Source organism: Leptosomus discolor, chromosome 17 (assembly GCF_034619465.1).
Source record: "Leptosomus discolor isolate bLepDis1 chromosome 17, bLepDis1.hap2, whole genome shotgun sequence".
Classification (NCBI taxonomy): domain Eukaryota; kingdom Metazoa; phylum Chordata; class Aves; order Leptosomiformes; family Leptosomidae; genus Leptosomus; species Leptosomus discolor.
Window position 1 is genome coordinate 5,036,406 of NC_141407.1, and position 27,654 is coordinate 5,064,059.

The 27,654-nt window shown below is 41.4% G+C and overlaps 1 protein-coding gene across 2 annotated transcripts in view; it reads left to right on the forward strand.

The window, feature by feature from the left end:
* The window catches only part of PTPRT (protein tyrosine phosphatase receptor type T), a 462,769-nt gene that overhangs the window by 367,840 nt on the left and 67,275 nt on the right, over positions 1-27,654 (forward strand). The window contains exons 12-15 of one of the 2 annotated variants that reach the window (XM_086474655.1): positions 1,039-1,312; positions 9,927-9,963; positions 14,830-14,886; positions 25,284-25,419. In XM_086474655.1, coding sequence (XP_086330781.1) covers positions 1,039-1,312; positions 9,927-9,963; positions 14,830-14,886; positions 25,284-25,419 — 504 coding nt within the window. The remainder of the gene's footprint in view (positions 1-1,038; positions 1,313-9,926; positions 9,964-14,829; positions 14,887-25,283; positions 25,420-27,654) is intronic. The other variant, XM_086474654.1, reaches the window with a different exon arrangement.

Sequence of the window (27,654 nt, forward strand, 5' to 3'; positions counted from 1 at the left end):
GATCTCCCCTGTCTAACTAAACAAAGGAGCAGTCTCACACAGACAGGGGAGGGCAGCATGTGTGAATATCCTGACAAAAAGTAAAATGACTGCAGCAGTATCTTTCTTTGTCAAATGGGTGAGTGGTGTTAAGCAGACAGTAAACCTGCCTCAGCTGTAGCAGCATTGAACTTAAGGGCTTTGTTAACTGCATGAGGGAAAAAAAAGCAAGCTGAGTGCATTTGAATGCCTTGCAACCTCTTTGAGCCTGAAGTAGTAAGCTAGAAATAACAAGGTTGCTATTACATATCATGGAGGCCAAAAGCTTAGCAGGAATCGAAAAGGATTAACGTTTCATAGAGTTGGAAAGAATATGAAGAGTCGTTGTTGTTTCCTGAAACAAAAGTGAATTGGGAGAGCTATAAAGCCACCTGCTCCGAATATGCGCCAGCCTTTTGGTCACAGAAGGCAGGAGACTTGCCATCAGGAATTAATGCTAGAGAACCCTACATCCCAGGATAGATCCCAAAAAGAGATGTGAGGGAGCGCCACAAAAAGTTATGTTCTTAGAAGATGTGAGAATCTTTTTGATGTAAACTGGTTCTTGTGCCCTGAAACAGTTTCGAAAGGGATCTGACACTGTTGCCACCTGCTAATGCTCTCCTCTACTGCAGTCACCGTGTGGGCCAAGCAATCAGTTCATGTTTCAACTTGGTGGCTGAAGAAGAAAGCATTTGCTTTCTAATACTCAGTACATTAAAAATTCATTACAGACTGGATTAGTTACTCCCAAAGAGTGACACAGTTGAAATCTATTCTGAGTTTCACCAAGGTGTATCTTAACTCAACCAAATCAATAGAGGAATTGATCATCATCTTCCCCACATAGTAACTTTCAGTGACCACTGACACTGTTACCGGTGTGTCAACAACTGTTTGCTGTGATGCCCTCGCTCTGTATTTCTTATTTTGCTTTACTCTTTTCCTTTTATTGTTGGAAACATTCTTGACATTTAAGACTCTTTGGGCTCTAATCTTACCTTTCTGTCTCCTTCCTAGTGTCTATCAACTTGTTGTCAAGGAGGAGAAGCTGCAGAAAGCACGGAGAGCTGCGGACATCATTGAATGCTTCTCTGTCCCAGTGAGCTACAAGAACGCTTCAAGTCTGGACTCCCCACACTACTTTGCAGCTGAGCTGAAACCCATCAACCTGCCCGTCACACAGCCATTCACAGTGGGTGACAACAAAACCTACAATGGCTACTGGAATGCTCCACTTTCTCCCCTGAAAAGCTACAGCATATACTTCCAGGCTCTTAGCAAGGCAAATGGAGTAAGTGCAGACAAAATGGAACTGGATCTGTACATATGACCACCTCTGTCTATCCTCCTCGTCTTTCTCCTTCCCTCTCCATTGGATGCCAGTTTAGCTCCTCCTTATGACCCTCTTACAGAAATTTGTTGAAAACTAAACATGCCATTACTCAAGTCTCTGATGCCTAGATCCAATGGCAAACCTGTTGGGGAGGGAGACTCTGCAAAGGCACTTGTTGGCCATGTGATTTACAAAATGAATTGGCTAGAATTTTCCCTGCTTGTACATGAATGTCAGAGTAAGGGCTATTGTGCTTTTAAAAGACATAGCTGAAATATCCTGATAGTCTCCAGTTCATAGTACTTGTGATTTTGAAGGAGACATTATGAGATGAGAACTACCCAAAAGCTATCAAGTTGGATTACCTTGTATCTTGCATTTGGTCACATCATTCTGTAGCACATATGGTTGGGAGTTTCAGCTTAAGTCGTATGTGCATGTCTGTGTTACTCGTTTTGAATACCCTGGGGTATGTTTTTATGTGTACTTACTCTGTGATGCTGCGTTTAGAATGAAGACTGCACAGGAAACATAGTCCGCCCTACAGGAAACATAGTCTGCCCCATCCTCAGACTCAAATGAGATACACATAACGCCCCAACAGATCCTGTCATAGGTAAAGGGAAGCCCTCTTTTCCCTCTTCTGTTCCAGCCTAGAATAGTTTGTGACCTTCTCTTTTAACTCTCCTGTTTCAGGTGAGTTCAGCTAACAGTGTACAGGCCAGATCCAGTCTAAGCAGTCATTCACCTTCCTCCCCTTTGACTCCCTTAATTGTTTTTCATTACCACATAACATGATACAATTTGACACTCTGGCCTCACCAACTGGCTTAGAGCATTGACATGGCATCAAGAAGTTGAGTAGCCGCGCCTGTTATTAGCACATTTTCAAGTGCTTTCATGAATCTAACTTTAACGTAGACAAATTCTCTAAGACATCACCTCTGAAAGAGCAAAATTAGAAAAATCAATCAAAGGTGAATAGTCTTCACTTAGGAGAGTGTCATTTATACCCAAAACGCAGCCGCACGTCACAGAGGACTGTACAGACTCGCAATGCCAATGAATGTTCACAACATATCTTGGTGTTTTACTGCCTTCATTTATCACCATTCTCCTGCAGAATTTCTGCTGTGTGGCTGACGAGCACAAATCTTTCAGTACTGTGCTGTCTTTCACCTTGGTTTCCTTTCTAGTCGATATAGTTTCCTTCCAGCACTGCTCAATTAATTCAATTTTGGATTTGCCTTTATAAAGGAAATGGTGAAATATATGTATGTCTCTCCGTGTCTAGTTAGTTCCCCGTTGTGTGATAGTTAATTGCTAGTGAATGGATCCCCAGGGAACAAAAAACTTTATTTGCTTAAGTACACTATAATATGCCATAAATGGGTTATATGAATGGAAATGTAGGCTTCCCTTGGCATTCTGCATTAAGGCAGCGCTAATGTGTGGTTCCTGCTTTTTCTGGCTCTCTGTGGCTGGCAGGTTGCATCACACTCTCTACATACAAGTGATAAGTACTCAAAAAAGGATGACTGGCTTGGGCTGTTCTAATAGGAACCCAAGTCTGTAAAGGACTTTTTAAGTGTAAGTTAATCAAAAGAGTCTATGCAACAATACCCAGTTTATGACAGCATGAGAAGTATCCTGCCAGACAAAGCAAGTTCCTGTTGGAGCAAGCAATTGCCTCTTCTGTTAACAACTTGTATTGGTACAGTATATGCTTACCTGTCCTCGAAGTGCACTACTGTGGGAAAAAGTATAGAGGAAATGTCCAAGAGTGGAATATGGGTCTTCAGAGGAGTAGCTGTGATACTTCTTGTTTCTTGATAAAATCCTTAAGCCCCACATTTCAAACGTTAGTGTCTGATTTGCATCCAGTCTTTTGCAGCTGTAAATAATAAGTTTTGCTTCATTCCAAGAATCATTTACAGGTATAACTTGTATTTAAGAGTTCTGGGGTTTCACTTACGTCTATAATCTGAGCAGCTTTGACTTTGTAAAGCCTACTAATAATTAGGGCTGCAGCATGGCATTTTTCATAATGCACATCTGCAAAAAATCTGAAACCATTACAATTTAGCACGATTAAAATACAGCCTTATGTTCCCTTGTACATGAAAAACTTAACAGAACACTGCCACTCATTTTTTAATTAGGATACTCTGTAGTTTCATTAATCACTGACAGTTGTGGAATGATGAAACTTCTTTCCACACCTGGAACCTGCGATGAGAAACCTTCGTGCAGTGAACCAGAACGTCTTCCTTTGGAAATGTAGGACTCTGGGGAGAGCTTAATTTGAAGAAACATTCTGTATTTGGTCAAAATCTTGATTAGGAGGAGGTGGAAGTGTTACAGGAGTTCTGCATTGTTTTAGCTCCTCCGTACGTGGAGGGTTGTACTCATTTGGTGTTCTTGTCTGCTCTGCAACCATTAGCCGTGATTGTTACAGTGAAAGGAACATAATTAACAGCTGGATGCAAAACAAGTGTGGCAAATTGCTGGAAAATCAGATCACGAGCTTTTCTGCCTTCTCTTGTGCAATGTTGTACTTGTTGTTTGAGAGTTTGACTGAGAGCGCTGTCGCTGGCTGGATTCTTTTCTGTGGAGAGTTGCATGAAGTTTGGTCGATGTGGTGTTGCTTCCTTCCAGACAGGGGTCTAAATAGAACATGTGTGAAATAGAACGGGTGTCAGCTTTGTTATACAAAGCACTTCCAAATTGCATGAATTTTCCTCCTAGGGATTGTTGCAAGCCAGATGCTGAGCTGAAATGTGCCAGAGTTTGAAGTAAGAGGAGGAAAAAAGAGAAAAAGGAAACAGAAGCTCCAGGCTTTGTAAATGCGGGGCTGAGAAGCACCATTAGTTACTATTTAATTGTTAGAAGGGGTCAGCACAGGGAGTGACAGAGAAAGAAGAATGGACAACTGGCTTTGCTCTCCTCTGGCAGGAGCTCCATGCATGCTGTCGCAGCCATCCAGGTAGTTTACTGATGTTTGCTGGTTGTCCTGGTGCCACCTGCTACAGACGGCTGCCTGACAGAGCCTGAAGTTTTCCTTGTCTGAAAAACCTCCCTGAGCTCAGCCCCTTTAAAACGCCAGCCCTTTCAGCGTTTATCCCTCTGAAAGGTTGGGCCAGGGTGGCAACACCGTGTCACTCCTTATCCTCTCTTATCTTTATGCTGACTTAATAATCAAAGATAAATGTTGCAGGTTTTATTATCCCCAGGTTCCTTATCTGGGTTGTTGTAGGTGACAGTCTCTGGTTAGTCACCCGGCAACATGCGCAAATGCGGAGAATTCTTTGGCTGTTGCGTGAAACCTGCCTGAAATTTTGAGCAGGTCAGAAACCAGAGATTCCCAAAAATCCTTCCCGCAGTTGCATTTCACCTCATTGAGTTGAAATGAAATCTGTAACGGCACAGTTGCAATCAATAACTCTTGGCCGTTTTTCCTCTAAACGGGAGTTGAGGCAGGAGCTTTGTAAAGCAGCTGGAGATGGTGTGGGGGATGCTGCCAGCTGCTCCTGCAGCCTGGTGCTCCAACAGGTGAGCGATGTTTTCAGGCCAGAATTGTGAAAAGTAGCACCACAGGAATCAATGAGAATATTAATTTTGAGGGAATGATACACTCTACAGAGATTCTTATTGATTTTTTTGCTCTCTAGTGACTTGTATTACATGCACAATCAGGCAGTTCATTATCATCAGGGGACTTCAGGATGGATTTCTAGGTGCTGAGAGGTTACTCACAGTACACAACATTCTTCTTCTGGGATGTTTTGGAGGTATGGATAGATCTGCCAGCAGAGAGGTGGCATTCATCCCTGTGGAGATGACTCGCAAAAAAACCAGTGAGGTACTTCAATTCAGCATGAGCCATGTTCTGAAAAATGAAGTGGCACCAAGGCCGCCTGCATTGCTTCTGTGACCCACTAACCAGCTTTGAGGAGCTCTGTGTTCAGTAGGATTCCAAGCGTACAATTTTGTTCACTTATTTTTTACTCCTTCTTAATCTCATGTTGGAGCTGCTGGGGCGGAAATGAAGCAGCTGTGGAAGGACTTCACTCTTTGTAAGCCCTTGTTTCCACATCTGGTTGGCCATCTTGGGCCAGAGTGTTTTCTAGATGGTAAATAAAAGCCTCCTCCAGGCTACCTCATGGTTGAGAGGTGTGGGTATTTGATGATAACTATACATCATTGAAATATCTTTCTGTTGTAATTAACGAAAGCCTTAACCACTTTGTTAAACCTCCCTTCTCTGAGTGACACAGATACTAAAAATAGCTGATAATTGCAAGGGCAATACTAGGTTTTGCTTAGTCTCTTGGAGAACTAGCAGTTTCCGAAAGCTGGCAATAGAAATTACAGGGGAGTACATTGACCCTGCACAGACATATGCACATGATTAATTTTAAAGACAACAAAAAGTTGGCTTCAGTGGGATAGAAAAGCAGCACACGATCTAGAACTCCCCTGAACTTGGACAAAATTTGTTGAGAACCAAAAAAATAATTCCTGAAGATGTTCAGTGGACAGAACCAGGGTTTCTCTCCTGTCTGAAGCAGGTTGCTGACAAGCATGCTCAATGTACAGCTCTGGGACATGGGGAACTGAAGTTGAAACTGAGGCCCAGTGGGAGATTGGTTATTACTTCTCTGTGCACCAGCAAAAGTTAAAATTGCCTGTCCCTGATTGGAGCTGCCTGACGAAACTGCGCCTGTTTCAGGGCAGCCCCAAATGGTGCATCTGGGGACAGCCTGTCTCACTGGTGCTGGCAGGTGGTTCTTCAGACAAGGCAAGCACTGTTCAACTAATGCAAAGTCATAATAATAGTAAAGGAAAGAAAAAATTGTGGGTGTGAAAACAGATGGATGAAAAAGCTCCGCTTCTTTTATTGTTGTTCGTAGTCGGTAAACAGCAAGCTGTCATTTTGAAAGAAAAGAAAAAAAAAAAAAATCATTTGCCTTTTCAGGTTGTGAAGACACAGCTGTCACATAAACATATGTCCTGCTGCCCTCCTAGCCCTTTTCTTCAGAAAATTGTTCCCATCCAAACACTGAAGAGACGAAGGCAGAACTTGTCTTGTTATCATCCAGTGTACTTCAGTGAAAAGTGCGTTTGGGAACCTGAGTAATTAGTAGACAGCATCAGCTCCTTGCTTTGAAAAGAAAAAAAAGGAACATACTATATTAAAAGGACATTTAAAGACCGCCTGAAAATTCAGAGGCATGCTAAAAAGGCTCATGGTGTGTAGTTTCAAGTCTGTGTGCGTGAGCTGTGTTGGCAGACGGGGCTCACCCTGCTCCTCAGCACAGCCTGTGTTCTCTTCGGAGGGTCTCCAGCTCACTCTAACTGCAGGGCTGGGGCTGCCGTCCAGGAACAGTCTGCCAGGACTCTGAAACACAGGTCTTCATGGTCTGTGTCCATGGCGTATGGACATCAAAATTTAGCCAGGGTTCAGCTTTGCATGAGGGTACCCGTAACATTTTATTCATATGGAAGTAAGTTCCATAAAACAAATGTAAATAAATATGTTCTAGTAAACGTGTAGATGGGCTTAATACACAGTAAGCTTTCTGGATACAAAGCATGTTGGAAAATGAAGGTTGGATCAAGAGCTGTAGGACGTATTGATACAGTGTTTTCCTGGTCCAGGATCTTTGTTAAAATCTGCCTACCTTGTTCTGTTACCTGGCAGTGATACGGAGCCGAAGTAGTAGTGCTACTGGGATCTTAAGTTATTCCTGTGACTTCAGCCATAATACAAAACAGATACCTTATGCTGAGTACGTAGGATCTTGGGTCATCATTAAGATTGTTGTAGATGTATAAGGCCTTGTAAAACTTCTGTGATATCACAAAATGGGAATTGGGTATCACAGCATTTCAAAGAACATTCAGAAACAACATGGAGACAGAAATGTGGGGAAATTATTTTTGTTTTTCTAAAATTTGTTTTATTATCCCTTTATTTCATTATTTTTCTTGTAATTGCTTTAAGCCATCTGGATGGATAACTGAGAATTACCTACATTGTTTATTCTTGCTTTACTATTGGCTAGAGAGAAGCATCTTTACTGAGTACAGGAAAGCACCTTGTCTGAATCAAAAGTAGTATTTTTCAGAAAACAAATGTGATTGTGGTTTTACTGGTTTTGGAAAAAAAAAAAAACAACCATGTATTTATTCTGTTTCTTTGTAGAAAAGTTCATACAAATTCACAATTCTTAGCATCAATCAAAGGAAAATGGAGTAAATTTAAAGAGACCTCATTTTTATGAGAGACCAAAGAGATGAGCAGGTTGTTGATCAATGAGGAGATCAATGGAATAATCAGCCCTAATCAGGAATATGGACTAAGTTCAAGTCTTTAAACTTCAGCATCCCTAGTAGCTGGTGTCTGTGCAGGTTTCTTTTATGTTCTGTTTCTCAGAAGATGCAATTTGATAAGTTCTGAAGTCCAGATGTCTTGTTCCTCTAGTGATTGATTGCCCTTGCTTTTGGCAGTGCCAGATCATGGTCTTCTAATAACTGTGATTGCCTGTGCTAAATGCAGCAATTAGTAGATGCAAACAGAACCCACTGCATCCTGTCTTCTCAAATTACCCTTTGGGAGGGTAATGTGCAGGAATATGCACGTGCTCAAATGAGATTGGTTACACCATCATTAGCAGGATTTTGGTTTTTGTTTTCTCACCTCTTCTTTTCTCAGCATTGACTAATTTCTGCAGCTTTTTGTTACCCTTTGAAACTAGCAGAAAGCAAAAGTACACAAGAAAATTTTTCTCAACCAAATGTGAGCAAGTGTCCACCTACTTTTAGACTGCAAAAATGCCATCTTGATATTTTATATTTTATTTTTCATTACTGATTTTCCAGGTCACCTTGTCTTAGGTTGTAAACTACATCAGGATCTGTCTGTCTTACAAGTCCCAGCATTATATGCTGAGGCTGTGCTTTAAAAGTAAAGCTGTGTTTTTCCTGCTACATATATCACCACTAGCAATAAAGATTTTGGATTTCCAGAATAGCTGGCAATTCAAACTGATTATGCACAAGGCAGAGATGAATGGGGAGCTCTGTTGTACAGCTATGTTGACTTTGCAGTGCTGGCGGTTGTACAGGTTGTGTAGGGGAGTTGAATTTTGAGGGAGGGAGGGGTCAGTGCATCAAAGAGGGATGCCTCTGCTTTACTGGGATAGACAGTCCCACTCTGGGGGCTATATGGCTGGGAAGGGATGTCCTTAATAGACATGATTTGTCCTTAGTGATCTGTGAATTCCTCCAGAGATTGAAGGCAGGATCAACAAAGGGACAGTTTGTCCTGAGTATTTCGTTGTTTTTAGACGGCACACAGGCTTGCTGATGCACAGGTAGTGTTGCTGACCGGTACCTTGAGGCACGCGTAGGAAGGGATCAGAGGGAATCGCTCTTGCGTTTCCCAGTGCGGATCTTGCTATTTTCCGCTTCCTACGCGCAATGTGAGTGTGAGGAGAAAGGCACAATGGGACCTTTCCAAGGCAAATTCAGACTTTCAGTGTTCCTCTTTTTGCCTGGGGATGGAATGAGGTGCTCAGCAGTGCATTTCCTAGGCTGTTGTTTCCAGAGCACAGACAGCATCCGTATTAACGTAGCGTTGTTACACACAGTAATTTATGCAGTATTCGTTACACCTGAGACATGTACAAGACCGTGTAAAGACATAAAGTGCTACGAAAACCCTGCAGCAGATTACTGCCTGACAAAGTCAGCTTTTGAACCGAAGCAGCAGATTAACATTTGGACGGCAATCGTGCATCGGACAGAAGCAACCCACGCCAGTGAGGGCTGTAGAATGAGGAGCTGGGGATACCAGGAAGAATGTGTTTTCAGTGGAGGTGGCCTGAGAAGGCTGCCAAGTTTGAGCTGTTAAGCCAAATACAACATCACTGTTCCGATCCAAACCCCGGGTTACGCAGCTCTGCAGGCTCCCAGGTGGGCTGAACAAAAAGCGTTGGGTTTTATCCCAGCTCTGCAGTGAAGAACTGCAGTGGTGTGGGTTGTGCTGGAATAGCTCGCTTGGCAGAGCTAGCCATACAGCCTGCTGGTTTGCCTCACATACATATCAGAGCGCTGAAATATTCAAATGACTGCTTCAGTGTCTGTTTGCCATGTGTTTAAATAAATACCCAATTTGCAAAATTTGCAGTAATGGTGCATGAAAATTAGATGTACAGTTGCATGTACTTTTGACCCAAGGCTTGTCTGCCTATTACAGATCCAGTCATTTAACTGGTAAATTCTATTAGTTAATCAGGCAGTTACACGGGACCCATCACTCACACATCAAGTGTGGAAAAACATGTTGTCACTCTTAACTTTTCAACAGTTAGAGAAGCAGCTGTAGGCAGGTCCATTAGTATGAAGTGTTTTCTGCAACTGAAAATGTTGGTGGTATTTTTAGAGACGAATGTAAAAAAATGCTTACTTATTTTAGTACCTTTTGAAAGCAATGTATGTTTACTGTAGATGGGCAAATTACACACCTTGATGTTTTCCTGTATATTTTTTTTTTTTTATTTTTCAGGAAACAAAAATCAACTGTGTCCGGCTGGCAACAAAAGGTATGTGGGTCTCTCTTTCCTGCAAAGCACAGTGCCAGTAATGTAAAAGCTGCAGTGGTGACACAACTTGGTTACAGTTACTATTCAAAGAACAAGCGTCTTTCTTTTCTTTCTTTCTTTTCTTTCTTTCTTTTCTTTCTTTCTTTTCTTTTCTTTCTTTCTTTTCTTTCTTTCTTTTCTTTCTTTCTTTTCTTTCTTTTCTTTCTTTCTTTTCTTTCTTTTCTTTCTTTTCTTTCTTTTCTTTCTTTTTTCTTTTATTTATATATTAACGAAGATTACAAAGGCAGAACAACAATTTCCAGAATGGCTCCGCTATGTGTCTGGACTTTGGGTTTGTTTTGTTTTTTTTTTTTTTAACACATGATATCCTTTGCTGTCTTTGTGGTTCCTCCTTTCCCTTATGCTGTTGACAGCTTTCCTCTCCTGAGGATTGTTCTTGCTATTGCAAGAACGGCATTTAGAAAGTGACATTAACTTCCTATTAAATTCATTCTTTCCGCAACTGTATAAAGTAGATAAGTAAGAGGAGACCTTGCGTAAACCTAACCGCGAACACAGCGGGGCACAATTCTTATATCACACCATTTTCATGGTATAATTCAAAAACTAGTGGAGTACATTCCTTATTTTCATTGCAGTCAGCTCAGAATAGACCAAACTGATAGGTCGAATAGACGAGACAGAGCAAACCCGAGACAAACATTATTAAGATGCAGTGCTTTGATCCTCAGGTTGCTTTACCAGGTGTAGCTCTTGCGGGACCCATGATGACAATGTCTGGGTTCCTTCTTGGCGTTTAGGGTTGCTTTTAACAGCTCTTGTAAGGACTTCAAAATCACCCCAAGGGCTACTTTGCCACAGAGGTGTCAGAAACCAATTTACTTGGAACACAGAGGAGTAGCTGTAAAAAGGCTTCCTCAACACATGTCATAGTCTCAAATTGAGCTGCCAGGGTGATCGCCATGGGCCGTGCTATAGGTAGCTCTCCATTTCCAAAACTTAGGGTTCCGATCTCCTGTTCTTACTGCTTTGCTGTAAGGTGAAATAACTGCATTACTGCCTGTGGAGACTTTCCAAAACAAAATCGGCAGGAACCCATGGCTTTTTTTTTTTCTTTGAGGCACCATCCTATTTTCTCCATTCTTTTCAATCCTTTCTGTCTTGTGGCAGTAACAGAAGTTAATTACTTATAGGTCCTTTTTCCAGTCACTTCTGCATCTGCACTTACGGAGGAGTTGGGTTTAAGGAAGGCCCAGCTAACAGTTGTTGAGTAGAAGAGGAGGACTTTCTCATCTTCATGCGGAGACATCCCCCAGTCTGTTACAGAAAGCCATGTGCTGGGATGGCAGGTGCTGCATGAAGTTCCCAGCTGTGCAGCTATTTTCACTGCTGAGACCTGATAAATGAACTGGTGGGGCTGTAAGCGGTTGTGTCACCACTGAAAGCCAAGGAGGATGAGCCATTTGTCCCCTTTCTTGTTTTCATCTGTGGCTGTGGTGCTCCCCATATCCTCTTGTTGCTTTCCTTTTTGAAGTAAAAAAGTTTTAAAGTTCCTCATAAAATCTTTATTTAATTTGTTTCTCTGGGTTATAAACATTCCGTGTGTCTCAGTCTCCCCTCCTTCTCCCTCGTTTTTTCCGGCTGGTAGTGATTTCAAATCTACATTTCAAATACCTTATTTTGGCTTTCTGGTGGTAGAAAGAGAAAGAGCGACTGGGTAAGATGAGTCTGGGTGAAATGAGTCTCCCCAGGGTTTTCCCAGAGCATGACTAGAGGTCTCTTTATGAGATCAGAGAAACTGAATTAATTCATTTTGGAAACCTGTAGTTCTGTTTCAGTCATTCCTTTGTCTGGACTTGGTGCAAGGATGTTGTCATGCTAGCAGGAAAGATATTTGCTCTGCAACTATTCAAAGAAAAATAAAAACCTACATAGCTTGAAAAGTCCCATTTTTGCATGACCTTTTGGTTTGCACTGTTTGATTTGGTACTTCAGAAAAGTGCCACATAAGTGTTTGACCTTGAGTTGACTTCTGCAAACTGATGTAATTTTCATTAACCTCTTAGGTCACCAGGGAGAGTCAATAAGCTACCCTCATTCTGTTGTTTCTGAATGTCATCTCTTTTTAAAAAAGGATCTCTTACTAATATTAACATGATAAGAGATGTAAAAGAGATGGGCAGAGCCTGAGGGTGCCTCGAGCCACTGCTTTTTGGTGATATTCTTTAGGATTTTTCTTGCTTGACATGAATGGAAAAGGACAAGAAATGACAGTAGTTACACAGAATCACATAATGTCAGGGGTTGGAAGAGACCTCAAAAGATCACGTAGTCCAACCCCCCAGCCAGAGCAGGACCACTACTTCTAGTACTCGTTCTCACTGTCTCAATGGACATCACTTTCGGTTTATAGGCAGGTAGCTTATTTCTATATGTGAAGCGTGGAAACCTCTGGAATGTTTTTTTTCCCCTTCTATTTTTCTCTTGTCCTCACTCAGTGAATTGCAATGTTGTATTTCTCAGTGCCTCACCGTTAGCAAGGACACTGGAATATGCACGGCTGTGGCTAGTTTTATGCAGTTTTAGCTCTTCAAAGGTACAGTATTGCTGGCAGCTCACGAGCAAGGTAGCATCACAAGCGAATTTGTAGTCTCGATAATGTAACGGTATCTCCCATTGCATTGCTGGTACCTGTGCGGTATGAGCAGCTGAGCAGTAACTGAACAGTCTAGTCCTGTGACCTGGAGCTTTCCCATAGTTCAGATTTCCACGTGTCGTGAGGCTGAATTCCCGCCGTGCATTAACTCCATGAGTAGCAGGACTGGGACACTCCACATCCCAGCCCCTGAAGAGTCGTACCCGCCCACTGTGTGCCGTGCGGCAATGGACAGACACTCACGAAACAATAATTACAATGTGACCTGATCAAAGGCCGATAGCTGTGATGCTCTGGGTGACCTGCCATGTCTGTGCTGTCTTCTGTCTGCTCATTATATTGATTATCTTTAATGGCATTGTCCTGTATTTGCCTTTATGTGCATTGTTGTCTTCCTGAGGATAGAGTGAGCAAACCTGTAGCCTGCCTTGAACAGAATCATCAGAGCTGCTAGCAAAGATACTGCTGTGGTGTCTTCGGTAAGAGTTAGGAAAAAAGATATTGTTTGGAGTCAGGGCTAATCTCAGCATTGACAGCTTAAAAGCTCTGCTTTGAGTCAGTACCAGAGAAAAAGCATATTTTGTTTTGACGCAAGAAAATAAGAACATGCTACTTGTGCCAGACTGAATGTTCATTTTGGGATATAGGCCTGATTTTTCCATTCCTAGACATTTGACACTGCAGTAGCTCCATTAATGTTAGTGAGATGAGTTCTGATTTACACCAATAACAGGAAAATTAGGATCAAGACATATTTAAGTAAGACAAGTATTCTCTTGAAGCATTGGATTAACAAGGGCGCTAAACGTGAGTGTGGGAGTAATTAGGCAATAAAATGTGTTAGGCAGTGTGTTACTGGGGGATTATAACACATCTTGGGTGTTGCTGCAAGGCACCTGTTCAGAAGCTGAGTAGCTTTAATTACTTGAGAGATGCATGAGGCTGTTCCCCTGTCGCTGCTTCGGCAGACTGGGAGGCAATTTGCTTTGTATGTCCCATTGCCTCAAAACCAAGACGATGAAAGTGAAAGCTCTTTAAAAAAGTGTTTTAGTCCATTAAAGACAGTTTTGGAGATTTCCCAATTTTTTCTCCTCTCCTTTTAGCAAGAAATAGGCTGTTCAGATCGACCTGTTTTCAGTTCAGCTCCGTGCAGGAGCTGCTTCCCTTCTCTCCCGGTGGTGCACTCTTCTGTGTGCTTTTCTGCACGCTCCTCCTGTTGAGATGAACTTTATTCTGTGGTTGCAAGACAGATCTCTCAAACCATTGTGTATTGGCTTATTAAATGGTGAGGAGGTGGCAGCATTTCGGAGCACTAGGTCATGACACCAGTAGTGCCTCCTCCAAAGCTGAGCTAGCAGACACCCAGCTGGGCAAGCACAGCTGTGGAGCTCATTTCCTTCCATCCAGTGCCTCAGTATGAGTTGGTTCATGCCAGTGGAAAGGGCCAGTGGCAGGGACTCGCTGTCAGCCTTTGCTGTGGTGACATTTGGCAATCCATCAGAAAGCTCTCTGCGTTTGTCCAGTCTGTGTAGCCATTTCACATTTTGCCAGCATGTTTTAAATCCACAAGAATTATTAACCTTTTGTATCTATGTATGTATTTATTTTCAGGTTCATTGGTCTCATATTTCTTACATCTTCCAGCCATAAATGTGTCTTCTCACATAGGCTACCTCTTTTTTAATTTACTGGCGTAATGTTGTCTTTCACAGCATTAATCACTTTGATGCATATTATTAGCATAAAACACTCTTTAAAAATAAGTTTCTAATTAAACTTCGATTTACCAGCTCTCTGCCATACAATTGTCATTCAGCCAGTTTATTTATTAGTTTTGCCATTTGGTTTCCTTGATAGCACTTGTTTTAATATGTCCCGTTCTTTCTGTATTAACTGACTTGTTCTTCCTGTCTTAAAGCAACATATTTATATTGACACTTTATTAGAGGAAATTGCAACCTCTTGCCAAAAAGAGTGAATACCTCTTGTATTCTTAAAGTGCCTTAAATTAATTTCACAGTGTAATTGAAACCAAGGCAGAGGGCTCAATAATGGTTCCTTATCTCCTGATACTCATTTCTTCTTTCTTTAAAATGTGAGTTCTTGCAAATGAAAGAATGGAACTTTAATAATCATTATGAGGTACATTTTTATTTTTTTCCTTTTTTTTCTTGTGCATGCTGCCTGGGAACGATTTTGCTTGTTCTTAGCAGTAATAGGTAGGCAACAGGTGACCACGCGAAACCCGCCCAGCCTCTTGAGCACAGGTGATTATCAGTTCAGGAAAAGGAGAACTGTTCAAACTTCCAGAAGTCTGAGCAGCTTCATGACTTCTTGTTTCATATTTGATTTGCATGGGAAAATACTTTTGCAACTATTCTAACTACAGTATGAAGGGGGCACACCTTACCTGGCACTCCTTGTGCACTGAAGTGAGCATACGCCTCTGCAGAGGGTCCGCCAGAGGTCCAAACACTGCTTAAATCTTCACAGAAGCACTTGTGAGCAGAGCCCCGTGGATCCCTTGCTGGCCCTCTGCTGTGGCTGAGTATCTCCCTGAGCGTGCATGGAGATGACCTTGCATTTTTGATTTAAAATAACTATGGTATTTTCTGGGGCTGATGGATGACAGGAAAATGAAAACTAGATTCTGTCAGTCCTCTGTATAGAAACTTCTGCTGGAATCGGAGCCATTGCAGAATTGAGCTTCAGTAGCACTGTGCAAAGTCGTTCACAGGTCACTGGAGGTCCAGAACTTCTCAAGGGTTTTGCAGTTCACATCAGAACGAACTCGGTCTGTGTGTCATAAACTTGCCTCATTGTGTGTAACACTGGGATCAGTACCATCATTTCACTCCAGAGAATTTAAATATAGAGAAGAAATCCCATCAGCTTGTGGAAATAGTTTCTTCTACTTTAGCATGATGTGCATAAAATGACTTATTGAAATGTGACAGAGGAAAGGGAGGGGAAAGGAGGGTTGATATCTCAGTTTTGGAATGGATTAAATTTTTGTAGGAATGTTCCTCAACCAGTGCTGCATGGTTATATTCCTATCTAGCTATGACTTCCTCACCCAAGAATTGGTTTAACTGCACATCAGGGCAGCTGTAGAGACACAGGGGCAAAAAGGTACTGGGATTGCTGTGAAGTTCAAATGCCTTTAAGCTTGAGAGAAATGGTTCTGCTTTTTTGTAGTGCATCAGCACTGAAAAAGGGAACTTCCTGGGAGGTCGGTGCTTAACAATGGTGAGACCTCAAAAATGAACCTGGGTCTGAAAGGTGACCAGTGAAATCGTGAGGGGGAAACTGCAAAAAAACAATGGAAAATGAGAAGGAAAAAAATTCCTACTGTTCACACTGTTTTGGTGCATATGAAAACTGTTCATTTAACAGGTCTCGCTCGCTCAAATTCATTTAACAGGGCTCTGTTGTTTTCTGAAATATATTCTGGTTTTGTAGACAGATAATGCATTTTTTTAAACAGATCTAATTCCACTTCAAATCTGTTTGTTATTGCATTTTGTCTTCTGATACACTGGAATGTTATTCCTTTGACAGGTTTATTCTGTTTTGTGCTATTTATTTCAGTGGGTTTTATCACAGTTTTTAAGTTGAATGCATGAAAATGTTTGGTTTGTTTTTTTTTCTTTTCCCCTGAACAAATCTCTGCCTTCTAAAAGTTATTTTTTAGCACAAGTTTATCACCGTAATTAATTGTTAATGACAGACACAGTTATGTTGCTCTTACTGAAAAATGTTCCCCACTGAGAAGACAACTCAAACTTCCTGGCATGTGGATGCCCACTTAACCCAGTGAGCATCTTTATTTTCATCAAACTTGGTATCAAGACTTACTTAGTGGAATTTAAAATGTTGAATTTAGGGGCTTCCTTAACCTAGGGAGGTAATGAACCAACTTTGAATTAGTGGTACAAAACTGGCCACAAGCGAACTGAGTTTGCTAAACTCAGCCTGGTTTCTAGAGGATGTTGCCTACTCCAGAGCTCTGCTGCACTGGCAGACCCTAATCTTGAGCTCCTCAGTTAAAATAAGCAATGGGAGGGGAGAGGCGCAGTGTTTAAGGTAAAATTTGGGATAGATTAGCAACAGTAAACTGAAAATATCACCTCTGTAATTCAAAGCATCCATTGTTGGGATACACTGGGTCACTTCAGAAAGGAAAGATCTTTGGGAAAAAGCAGAATAAAATTTAGTATTGCCATGTGAGCCACATCCTCCTGGAATCATAGCAGGCATGGATGTACCTGGAATGCTGTGGAGGCTGTTTCACACAACACCCTCTTGGTGAGAAAGGTTGCTGTTTGCCATATGTTGTGGCTGTGGCTGGTAGGTTGGTGCCATCAACTTTGTTTGCAGATGAACTGGTAGCCAGGCAAAGGAGGGGGGTGGGTGGGGAAAAGGCAATAGTTGGACATTAAAGCCAGAAGTGAAGGTCAAATCAGAAAGGATTTGTTTTGGTTTATTTAGGTTTAGCACAAGAAGCAATGCATGATGACTCGCTTGTGAAATTCAGAGTTGGTTCCCCCCCCCCCCCCTGCTGCTTGAAGGTTTGCAGGAAGAACTGTCCTCATGTCCCCTGAAGCCTTCTGCACCGGGGCTGAGAGATGGGGTGGAGGAGGAGACAGCCGCAGGTGGATATGCAGGAGAAGGGCTGTCACATTTTCGAGGACAGCAGTGTGGCATGTGCCTGACCTTCATTCACTTACACCAATTTATTGGAGCAGTCAGTATTTCTTCTCCGTTTGTTGATATCTGGAGATATCAGCTTTCTAAGGTGTATCAGCTGCTGGTTAGGTACTGTGGATCACTTTAAAAGTTTTGCATAAACAGATTATCATTGTCCCTGTACTTAAATAGCACTTCCAAAGGCATGACAAACCCAAGGCTATTACGTTATGCCTCTGTTTCCTCAAATAGATTTTTCAATGAGCAAATGTTCAGAAACAGGGTTATTATTAATGCATTAGCTTCTCAGTTTCTTCCAGGAACTGGACATTTAAAAAACTGTATGGTAGCATTAGGATAGGTGACAATGACACAAGAGAGGTATGTGTGAAAGAGGCTGTTTTGTAATACCGCTATAGAGGAAAAGAAAAATTTTCATTCAAGACATGCCTGAAAGTGCTGCTTCAACTTGGCAAAGTACAGAAAGTTCCGCAGTATTTTATGCAGCACACAGAGCGTGTATACACAGATTCCCTAATGCATTGGCCATATGACTCACTTTTTACTGTAAAATGGTGAGTATCCTCCTTTGCATGCTGCTCAGTGAGCTTAAGGGTGAAGTCTTAGCAGGCACGGTTTTTGTAGGCCACCGTGGTACTTAAAGCACCTTTAACCGGCCGGGCTCAAAAGGTGGCCTCATTTCAGTATTCATTTTATACCCCGCTCTGCTCACTTTTTGTAATTTCTGCAGCTGGTGTGGCTGTGGGTTTTAATGATAACCGTGGTGAGAGCAGAGTAACTGCTTAGAGGGGACTGGCTGGTGCAAAGGTTAACCAGTTTTTGTTCGTAGGGTGCAACAAGTCCATTATACATCCATAGCATTGTCGTGCACTGTAAAGACCTTGCCTGTATCAACCAAAAGATTGATCTCCTCGTGTTGTTTAAGACCATACAAAAATTAAGTCGCATCTGTAAATTTGAACTTGTGATATTGGGAATTTTACTTGTTTTCCATTTTTATAATTTCAGGGCAGTTTCTAAATAGCTCTGCAAAAGGGGAGGGTTAAAATGGAAACACACTATCACTCTCTGAACCATCACATCACTTGTAGGCATCAGAACAGCTGCTCTTTATCTGAGCTCTTCTTTCAAGTAAATGTAATACCATTTCTCATTCTTTGGGGCCATATATCTGCCTTTAGCACAAATTAAGTGGTTCTGTTCTGAAGAGAGAGGAAGAAAAACAGGAGGAGAAAAGAAAAGCCTTTGTGGTGGATTTGCCTGGACTCTCCAGAATCAATTATTCTCTTACTGCTATTTTTTAATTCTCATTCAGTTTAGTAATGATAATCTTGATTCCTTGCTGTGTGTTTACCCTCATCCTCCTACAGATTCAACCTGTATGCCTGATAATCCCTCATATAAATTCTGGTCTGTCTTTCTCTCCAGAACTGCTTTGTTTTGCTGCTCACTCTGCTTAGAATGTGGTTGAAAGCTTTTGGCTCTCATCATTCTTTCCATTCCTTTTGAGCTTTTTTTAAAGAAATGAGAATGTCTCATTGTAGCCTTAAGCCTGTGCTGCTTGCAGTCTTCAATAACTGGAGGTGGAAGATTGGTGTAGTGACGTTACATGTAGTGATCCTGTTGGTGGTATTATTATTATTTTTTTTTAATGAATTACAACAAAGAAATAGCCAAAGTGGAATCTGTCTTTCAGATTTGATGAGCTGTTTCATTATGTTGGCTTATGATTCGCAGAAGCACTAGCGTTGTGCGTAGTTTTTTTTTAGTCGCTGTGCTCTGGTAGACACTGCTGAAGGTTGCAGACTAGTCCGTCTTCCACAGCCCCTGTGTGCGGCCAGCTGACGCAGAGGGCTGTTACTGCGTAGTGCTGGCTAACAGGTATTCCGGATCAAGATGTGAAACGGTGCCCTTCTACCTTTATCTCAACGTTAATATTCTTAGAGGTACCTGTCTGCCCTTCTGTTTGCATATCAGAGACTATGGTTCAGAGGTATAGATATAATCAGGATCTGAAAACATAAGGGAAAACATTTCTACATGCAGAGGTGCTTTAATAATTTGTAGGCCCCTCACATAGAGAGGACCATTAAAAAAAAAAAAAAGGAAAAGAAAATGAAATCATGTTTACAAGTGATTTGAGAATAACTGTCTTTTGAACATAAGCCCCTAGGTCTATTAGGAAATTTTACATTCAGCATGCTACCTGGCCATTATGTGCTACAAAGAAATTACTCTGATTGAGCAGCATATTTGAACTCATAACGACTTTGAACCCATTATTTTTCATTAATTTTTCTGGGTTAAATAATGCTTTGAAGTAATTTTTCTGATTGGTTCTTGTTTCAAGAGTGACTTTCTATCTGAAGAAGTTGTATTCTTAGGTGTTACAAATTTGAAGCCAAACCTAATCTTTGCCAGACTGATTTGTCTCCCTTCTGGATCTTTCGTGTCATCTGGCCATGTGTTGCTTCTCTCACTTTTTCCCCTCTCTCTTGCTTTTTCCCTCTCTCTTTCTCTTGCGCTGCCTTTTGCTTGCCCCCTGGTATTTGACCCAGCTGTCCTTAGAGCCATTTTGTTTGCTTTCGCCTCTCCTCCTGTTGTGGTGTCGGATGCTTCTCTTTGCTGTGCGATGACATGATGATCGTGGTACCTCTTCCGTCACAGGACTTTGTTCTTTATGCCTTGCCAGTTGGAAATCTCACATAAATGCCCATATTTTCCTCCTGCTTGTGGCTCTTTTGAATTCCTTTTCCTGTCAGTTACGTTATTTAATGCAATACTGTAATTGCTACTACAATTACAGTAGTTGCAAACTACAGTTTGTGAAATAGGTTTTATAGAAGAAACTTGTATTATCAGTCCTCCATGTGCTCAGTAATTCTTTCCTGGATGTTCTTTAGTGTGCCTCCTCCACAGAGATGGTCACTTTATGTCTGGTGGCTTATCGTTTTCAAATAATGTATCTGTGCATAAATGGCTGGGTGAAAGATTGCCGTGGTCCCTTTCACTTAGCCGCTGTTGCTGTTTCTGCTTTCATCCCACCCCATCCCTCCTGTCCCCATCTGTGAGAGGCTGCATGGTCTGATAGAATTGCCACAGGGTGTCAGTCCAGAAATGTCAGTCCTCAGCTCTGCTGTTGGGTGCCTGTGATGCTAAAGGCAAATTCTTGATCTTTACAGATCTATAAAGTAAATAATATAAATTATTACTCACTTTCCATGAGCATTTAGGAGTATTGTGTCCAGTTCTGGGCCGCCCATTTCAAGAAGGACAGGGGGCTACCGGAGAGAGTCCCATAGAGATTGGACGAAGATGATGAGGGGGCTGGAGCATCTCTCCTACAAGGAGAGGCTGAGAGATCTGAGGCTCTTTAGCCTGGAGAAGAGAAGACTGAGAGGGGACTTTATCAATGCTTATAAATATCTGAAGGGCGGGAGTCAAGAGGCTGGGGCCAGGCTCTTCTCAGTGGTGCCCAGCGACAGGACAAGGGGCAACGGGCACAAACTGGAGCATGGGAAGTTCTGCCTCAACATGAGGAGGAACTTCTTTACTCTGAGGGTGGCAGAGCACTGGAACAGGCTGCCCAGGGAGGCTGTGGAGTCTGCTTCCCTGGAGATATTCAAAATCCATCTGGACGTGTTCCTGTATGACCTGCTCTAGGGGAACCTGCTTTGGCGGGGGAGGTGGACCAGATGATCTCCAGAGGTCCCTTCCAACTCCTACCATTCTGTGATTCTGTGATTTAAAGTATGTATGAATATCGCTCTAGGAGGGTATAGCACTACATATGAATGCTTGCTGGTAAGTGGATGATTTTTCACTTTCTTAGAATTTGGAGAAGGTTCTCCTCTTTAGTTACGATGGGCAAAAACTTGAGTTAAGGCTGTTGGAGTCACTTGCAAACCATCTCCCAGCTCGAAGTAGCTAAACACATTATCTCTTCCTTGTAGACAGAAACACTTTCATCTGAAGAAATCTTCTGAAAGTTGTAACTCTGGAATACAAATGGCAGCCCTCTATACTGAAATTAATTTTGGACTTCAGAATTCTTGTCCGTAAGTTATCAGGCACTGCAGGGCCAGCTTTAACCACGATCTAAAGCAAGGAGGAATTTAAAAGGCTGAAAGCCATAAGGAGCTGGCACGATATGAAACCACGCTTCCAGTAGTTGCACCTTACTGAAGTAGTCTGGGATTTAGGTATATATGAATCCACAGCGGATTAGCCAGATTAGACCTTGGATGCCTGTGGGTACATTACTAAAAAAGACCATCAGCGCTTGATGATCCTTAAACCTGACTCCTCATGGGCTGATGAGGCAGGCGACTCTGAGAAAGAAGCCATTTGCTGCTGCTCTGCTCTCTTTGCGTCTCTGCAGCATCACCAGAACAGTATCTCTCGTGAATGTGCTGCACATAATGCGTTCTGTCTCAATGCAAGATGCTGGATCTCTGGGAATCTTGAAAGAAGTTGAAAAAGCAAAGTAAATTAGGTTGGTGGGAAAGGACTAAAATCTTGAAATAGCTATGAATGTAGAGTAGAGTGCTGGATGAATGCCAGTGCCTGTGAAAGTCAGACTCATGCCACTGGTCAGGCTTCTGGGAAGGTGCATTTTGTACAGTATGTTAGTGTGTATCTCTGAAAATAGTAGGCTGGTCTAGTAGATAATGTGCAGATAGGGAGTCAAGGGACTTGCAGTCTTTGCTTTTCTGGCACTGTCTTCTATCATTTGCCTTCCTTATTAAGAAAGTAAGCTCAGGGCAGAAAATTGTCCTACTTCGTGTTAGTACAGTGTAATGGGGTCCTGGCCTTAGCGGGGGCTCTGGGTGCCACTGCAATACACTCAGTAATAACAGTGGTGACCTGTTCTATATCCTATTATTCCAATATCCAGCTTCAGTTACGAGGAACAATTTATTCCAGGAAATGTGGTGGAAGTAACCACTAGAAAATATGGTTATAGTTTATTTTCTTTCCCTTTTAATGTCAGCGTTGTATAAACATTGTTTTTCAAAAAGAAAAGGGTGGCTCCTCAAGTACAGTAGTGCAGAGCTTTCCAAGTGTATTTAAAGACATTTGTATGAAATGGCTATCTGAGCAGTTTTTCTGGGCTTCTGTGCTCTGAGAATTTCAGATCTGCCTGGTAAAGGAGAGAAGCAAAACTGAATTCTAAAAATGTGTTACTCTCAGGAGCAGCAGAAGTCATCTTCTGCGAGTACAATAACAGCTCACAGACCTCCTTCTGCCAGAACAGAAATGTTCTCCTTACCTACAGCTGGTGGTGGTGCAGGTGGGAGTACAAGCAACTGTTGTAGATTTAGGTATCTACAAGGAAAGACACCAGAATGGCAGACAAATAAGGGACTTTGTGGTAATGTTTCATTGCAAAGCCTTAAGAATCTAAGACCCAGGAATTTACCGATACTGTCATATCATCAATTCGTAGGCACTATTAGCTGAGACAACTTACAAATGGTTGGACTAGTAGCCTAAAGGAATTGTTGGCCTTTGCCAAGATAGATAGAAAGAGTTACATAGAAGATTCAAGTGAATCAGTCACCAGAGTGTGTAGGTGTCAGGATGGATAATAAGCCCTTGCTCTCTTTCTAGAACTGCAGTAGTCTACAATGGGATGAGAAATACCAAATAAAAATATACTGACCACACATCGCCTGTAGTAACAAGCAACAGCCTGGCAAAATCAAACCGATCTAGTGGATTAGAGGATGGAGTTGACAGCACGTTGTTTTGTTTTTTTTTTTTTTTAATGTAGCTCGCAGTTCATGAGGGTGTTCAGATGGTACAAAAGTGAGGGAGCTCCGAGTGTGCTGTTTGTGGTAGAAAACCACTCTCCAACACCTATTGTTTAGGGTCATAGGAGTAACTACAACTCAAGTGAAAGATAATTTGGAGTACTTCTGGGTTTTACTTCAAACGAATAGAGTTTTAACTGTTTTCAGGGAAAAATTGTACGTTTATCATTTAGTTTGTTGTGTCATAGTGTCGGGATAGCCTGTATGATGGTATATAGCTCACCTCTTGGGCAGATTTGTCCAAGATTGTAAGAGGTGTTGTCAAATAAAGATGGTAATAAGGAATGGATATGTTACTGGATTTTCACGGTCAGGAGTCCCATTAATGCATTTCAGACAAGTGAGCACAGAAGTTACCAGTGAACTCTTAACTGAGTGGGGAAATTGGTGGACACAGTGGAGCAGTAGTTTTGTCAGGGACAAAAAGCTGAACGTTACCTGTGTGATTCAAACAGCCAGTGTTTTTGTTTGGTAAATACTGTGTTTTGCCGTGGCAAACTAGATTAACAGCTTAGCTGCAGGAAAAGTGAAATCATCCTGTTATCACTGCATGTGGTGGGTTTTCTTGTTTTGCTTTTATTGTGTCATTGTTCTGTATGTACTCTTGAAGATACAATGACAGGAGACTATAATACTTGATTCGAGATCAGATACTCATCCCTGGAAGTCCATCAGCTAAGGCCCTATTCAGAGCTATCAGAAAGCCCTGTATAAAGCCTATATCTAGTTACATGATTTGATCATGGCGACCGTTGGGACACATCCTCACAGGCAGAGATCTTTTAAAGCATATGCAGTTTAACGTGTGGCAAATGGGCAAAAGAATAACCCAGGGAGGCTTTCTACTGTCTCACCAACATATGGTCTTGACTGAATATTACCTCCCTAAGGAACTGACTTCATGAACAGGAGAGATTCAGCTTTTCCTGAAGGTCAGCAACACAGAGTTGTTGAAAGAGCAAAACATTACGGTCTTCTGATGACAGCACTCTTGTTTATACCTTTGATTCCATGTTCCTACTGTGTTTAAGCTGTAGAGGAAGACTTGGCTGACTTCAACAGCAAAGATGAAGCCCAAGATAGGATTGTGGTCTCATGTAACATGAATTCATTTAAATTCATCAAATGCAATGGTGATATTTTTAGGAGTAGTGTATCAGGAATATAATAAATTATATCAGGAATATAATAATATATAATAAAGATAGGCTTATTTAGTCTTTAGAGTAGCCACAACTCAAATCTTGTGGGGCTTTCTAAAGCAAGATTGGTGGTTTATAGCTGGAAAAATTCTGTGCAGCAAGCAGTGAAATCAGCAGAGCTAAGGTATATGATAAGCACTATACAAGTAGTCCCAGCAGCAAGGAGAGGGTAGCATTCTGCAAGGTCCTCAGTTATTGCAGGGGCAGAAGACCCAGAAAGTCAGATCACGACAAGGAAGTAAAAGAAGAAATGCTGTGCGAATAATGTTCCTAATTATGTTTCGTTTTTAGGTGTGTAGGCTTTGCTCTTAAAACCCCAAACATTTCAAATAGAAATTATGCTGTCCTGCCTGGGCTGCAGAAGAACTCATGCATGGAATACATTAGATGTTGTGGGAGGTGCTCTATGCATTGGATTAATGCTTGTCACATGCGTAATTGTAACCGTATGTTTACAAAAGCCAGGCCTACAGTATAGGGAGAAATACAAATGTGTTCTGATTTTGGAAGAAAAAAAGTTTCTGCAAGTAATATTACGAGATATGTTACTTCAAACTTTTACATTTGTTATTATGATCAGTAAGGATTGCACCTCCACTTAAAGCTATGTAAGATGAAAATTATAACTGCTATTAGTTGTCCTGCTTCTGAGTATATGCTGAGTGCTTTGGAAGAGTAAATTCCCCATTACAGTATAATATGGTAAAATATTAGTGTCAGTTGCATTACACTGGGATTTTACAGCCAATTACTGCTCTGAATTATCTGTCATTAGCCCTTATTAAAGGCAGATTTGGTTAGATGGACAATTGTCTGTTGCAATTTGATTGCCAATATGTTGTTAGGCATTCAAATGAATATTTAAAGTGGATCATTGCATGATTTTTCTACAAATTCTCTTTTTATCTCCTCCTTCCTCTCCCTCCATCTTTTAAGGAGCTTCCACCCAGAATTCCAATGCAGTGGAACCAGAAAAACAAGTTGACAGCACGGTGAAAATGGCCGGAGTCATAGCTGGTCTTCTGATGTTTGTTATTATCCTCTTGGGAGCAATGCTTACCATCAAGAGAAGGTGAGTTTCTGCTTTGCTGCCATCTTTAACCTTCTGGCTAGACTGTTGTTCCTTCAAGAAGAAGAAGAAATTGGTGAAACAATTCCATTGGTGTTACAGAGGGCAACAGTTAATACCTATTTACATAACGCTACCATTGAGAAGTTTCGTCCCAGAAGAGGTGCCTGTTCTGGCAGATACTATATGAGAAACAAAAGAATGGTTGTTACTGCAAAGAGTTAATGATAATTAATTTATAATTAATGAGAAGAGATAGCTCATAAAAAAGCATGGAGAAGTACAAGCAAAAATGAGGCAATGGAAATGTGCATGTGAGGTTGTGCAGGTAGCACAACAGTGGTTTAATAGAAGAAAGAATTATTTCTTAACAGTCAAATACAATAATGTCTTAAAATAGCGTGATCAAGGGTGTTGTTCCCAAGTGAGTCCTGATGAGACGTGTTTTCACATGGCAATCTCTTTGCAGGCAGTGTGGTTAGAATCTTTCCAAGAGTTAGCTTTAGTTTACAGGGGAATGAAATTTGGAAAAATCATGTATGGTAATGAAATTTGTTCAAACATTTTATTTTGTGTGATTTTTCTTTGGACCGTTTGCGCTTACTCTCTGAAGTAGACTATTGCAGTTGCTGCTATTTGAAGAGCTCCACATTTATGGTGTGATACACTGATTCAGAAAACCACTTAGGCAAGAGATTTTCCTGAGAAAAGAATGTATTTTGTATATATTTTTACCAGTCACATTTCTGAAGTGAACCCTCCTTTTCAACAGTAATGTGATTCTAAATGAAAACGGGAGCTGGGTAGCCTGGCAGCCCCTTGTCTAGGGTACAGGTAGTATTACGTGCAAAAGCCTTGATGATTTTACTTGGTCTGTTGCAGGGAGTGCAGGTTTTCAAAGTAAAAGCTCTGTTCCTTTGAGATGTCTTATCTCTATGACAAATAGTCACATATTTCGTGAAAATAAGAGCAGCAGTTAAATCTAGATACGATCTCCTCTATCTTAATTCAGAGCACATACGCAAACGGGCTAACTCTGTGCTACAGGTGCTGGTGTGCAGGGCTGCTATTCAGAAGGACCTTGAGAGGCTGGAGAAATGGGCTGATGAGAACCTCATGAAGTTTAGCAAAGGGAAAGTCCTACATCTGGGATGGAGTAAGCCCGTGCAACAGTACAGGCAGGTTTGCAGAGAAGGACCTGGAGGTCTTGGTGGACGTGCTGAACACAAGTCAGCAATGTGCCTTTGCAGCAAAGGTGGTCAACTGCTGTGGTTTTGTTCAATGTTAAGCCCAAACAGTGTAGATGTTGCTGATTCCAGTCACCTGGGAGCTTTTCAGTTCGTAAGCAGAAAAAAAAAATCAGATGCCTCCAATGAAAAACAGAAAAAAGGGTTTCAGGAAAAAACGAGCTGGGTTTCTGGTTTGGTGAATGCCCAGTCCTCATCCCTTCCTGTTACCTTCCTAAAAGCTCTTTAAGAAAAGCTTTTATTTTTGGCTCGAAGGGTAAAACTTATAAGGAAAGCTATCAGAGCAATGCCACACTTGAACATGCTGGTGTATTTCACAAGCTATTGAAAGTTGATAGCATTTCTATCCTGTAATTTATTGTGATTATTATAAACCATGTATATTGCTGGGCAGAAAACAAACAATGATTTTTCATGATAACCAGGAATTCTGTATTTGAGGACAGTTTTTCTGTGGTATAGCCTGCCAACACCTAAGTCAGAAAGGTAAGAATACTTTTTTGAGGCAATATACTTTAAATATGAAGAAGGTAGTATTTGTGACCCCTGTATTTTCTCAAATATGGAGCTAATATTACAAAGTGGGAGGAACTCGGATGATTAGACAGTTTGTCGGTGTATGTACACTTACAAATGCTTCAGTGGCAATGAAGGAAGAGATTCTTGATACACAGCAGTGATTCAACATCTTTGCTTAATCATCTGTTTTCCACTGGAAGCAGGAAATCCAGCAAAAGGCCAAGTTATCAAGATGTAGGAATCTTTCAAAGAAAAAGTAAAAATTTACAGGTTTAGATTATCAGGTTTTTTGTGCTTTTGTTCATTTTTAAACGGACTCTACATATTCTTTGCGTAATATAACAAACTTTTATTAGAGGTCAGGAGGAAACTTAGACGCTGTTTTATTGTTTAGTTAGCACGTGTATAAAATCAATGTATTTAGCTTAAGGGTTTTTTTCTGATGTATTTTTAACTCAAGTGAGTGAATGAT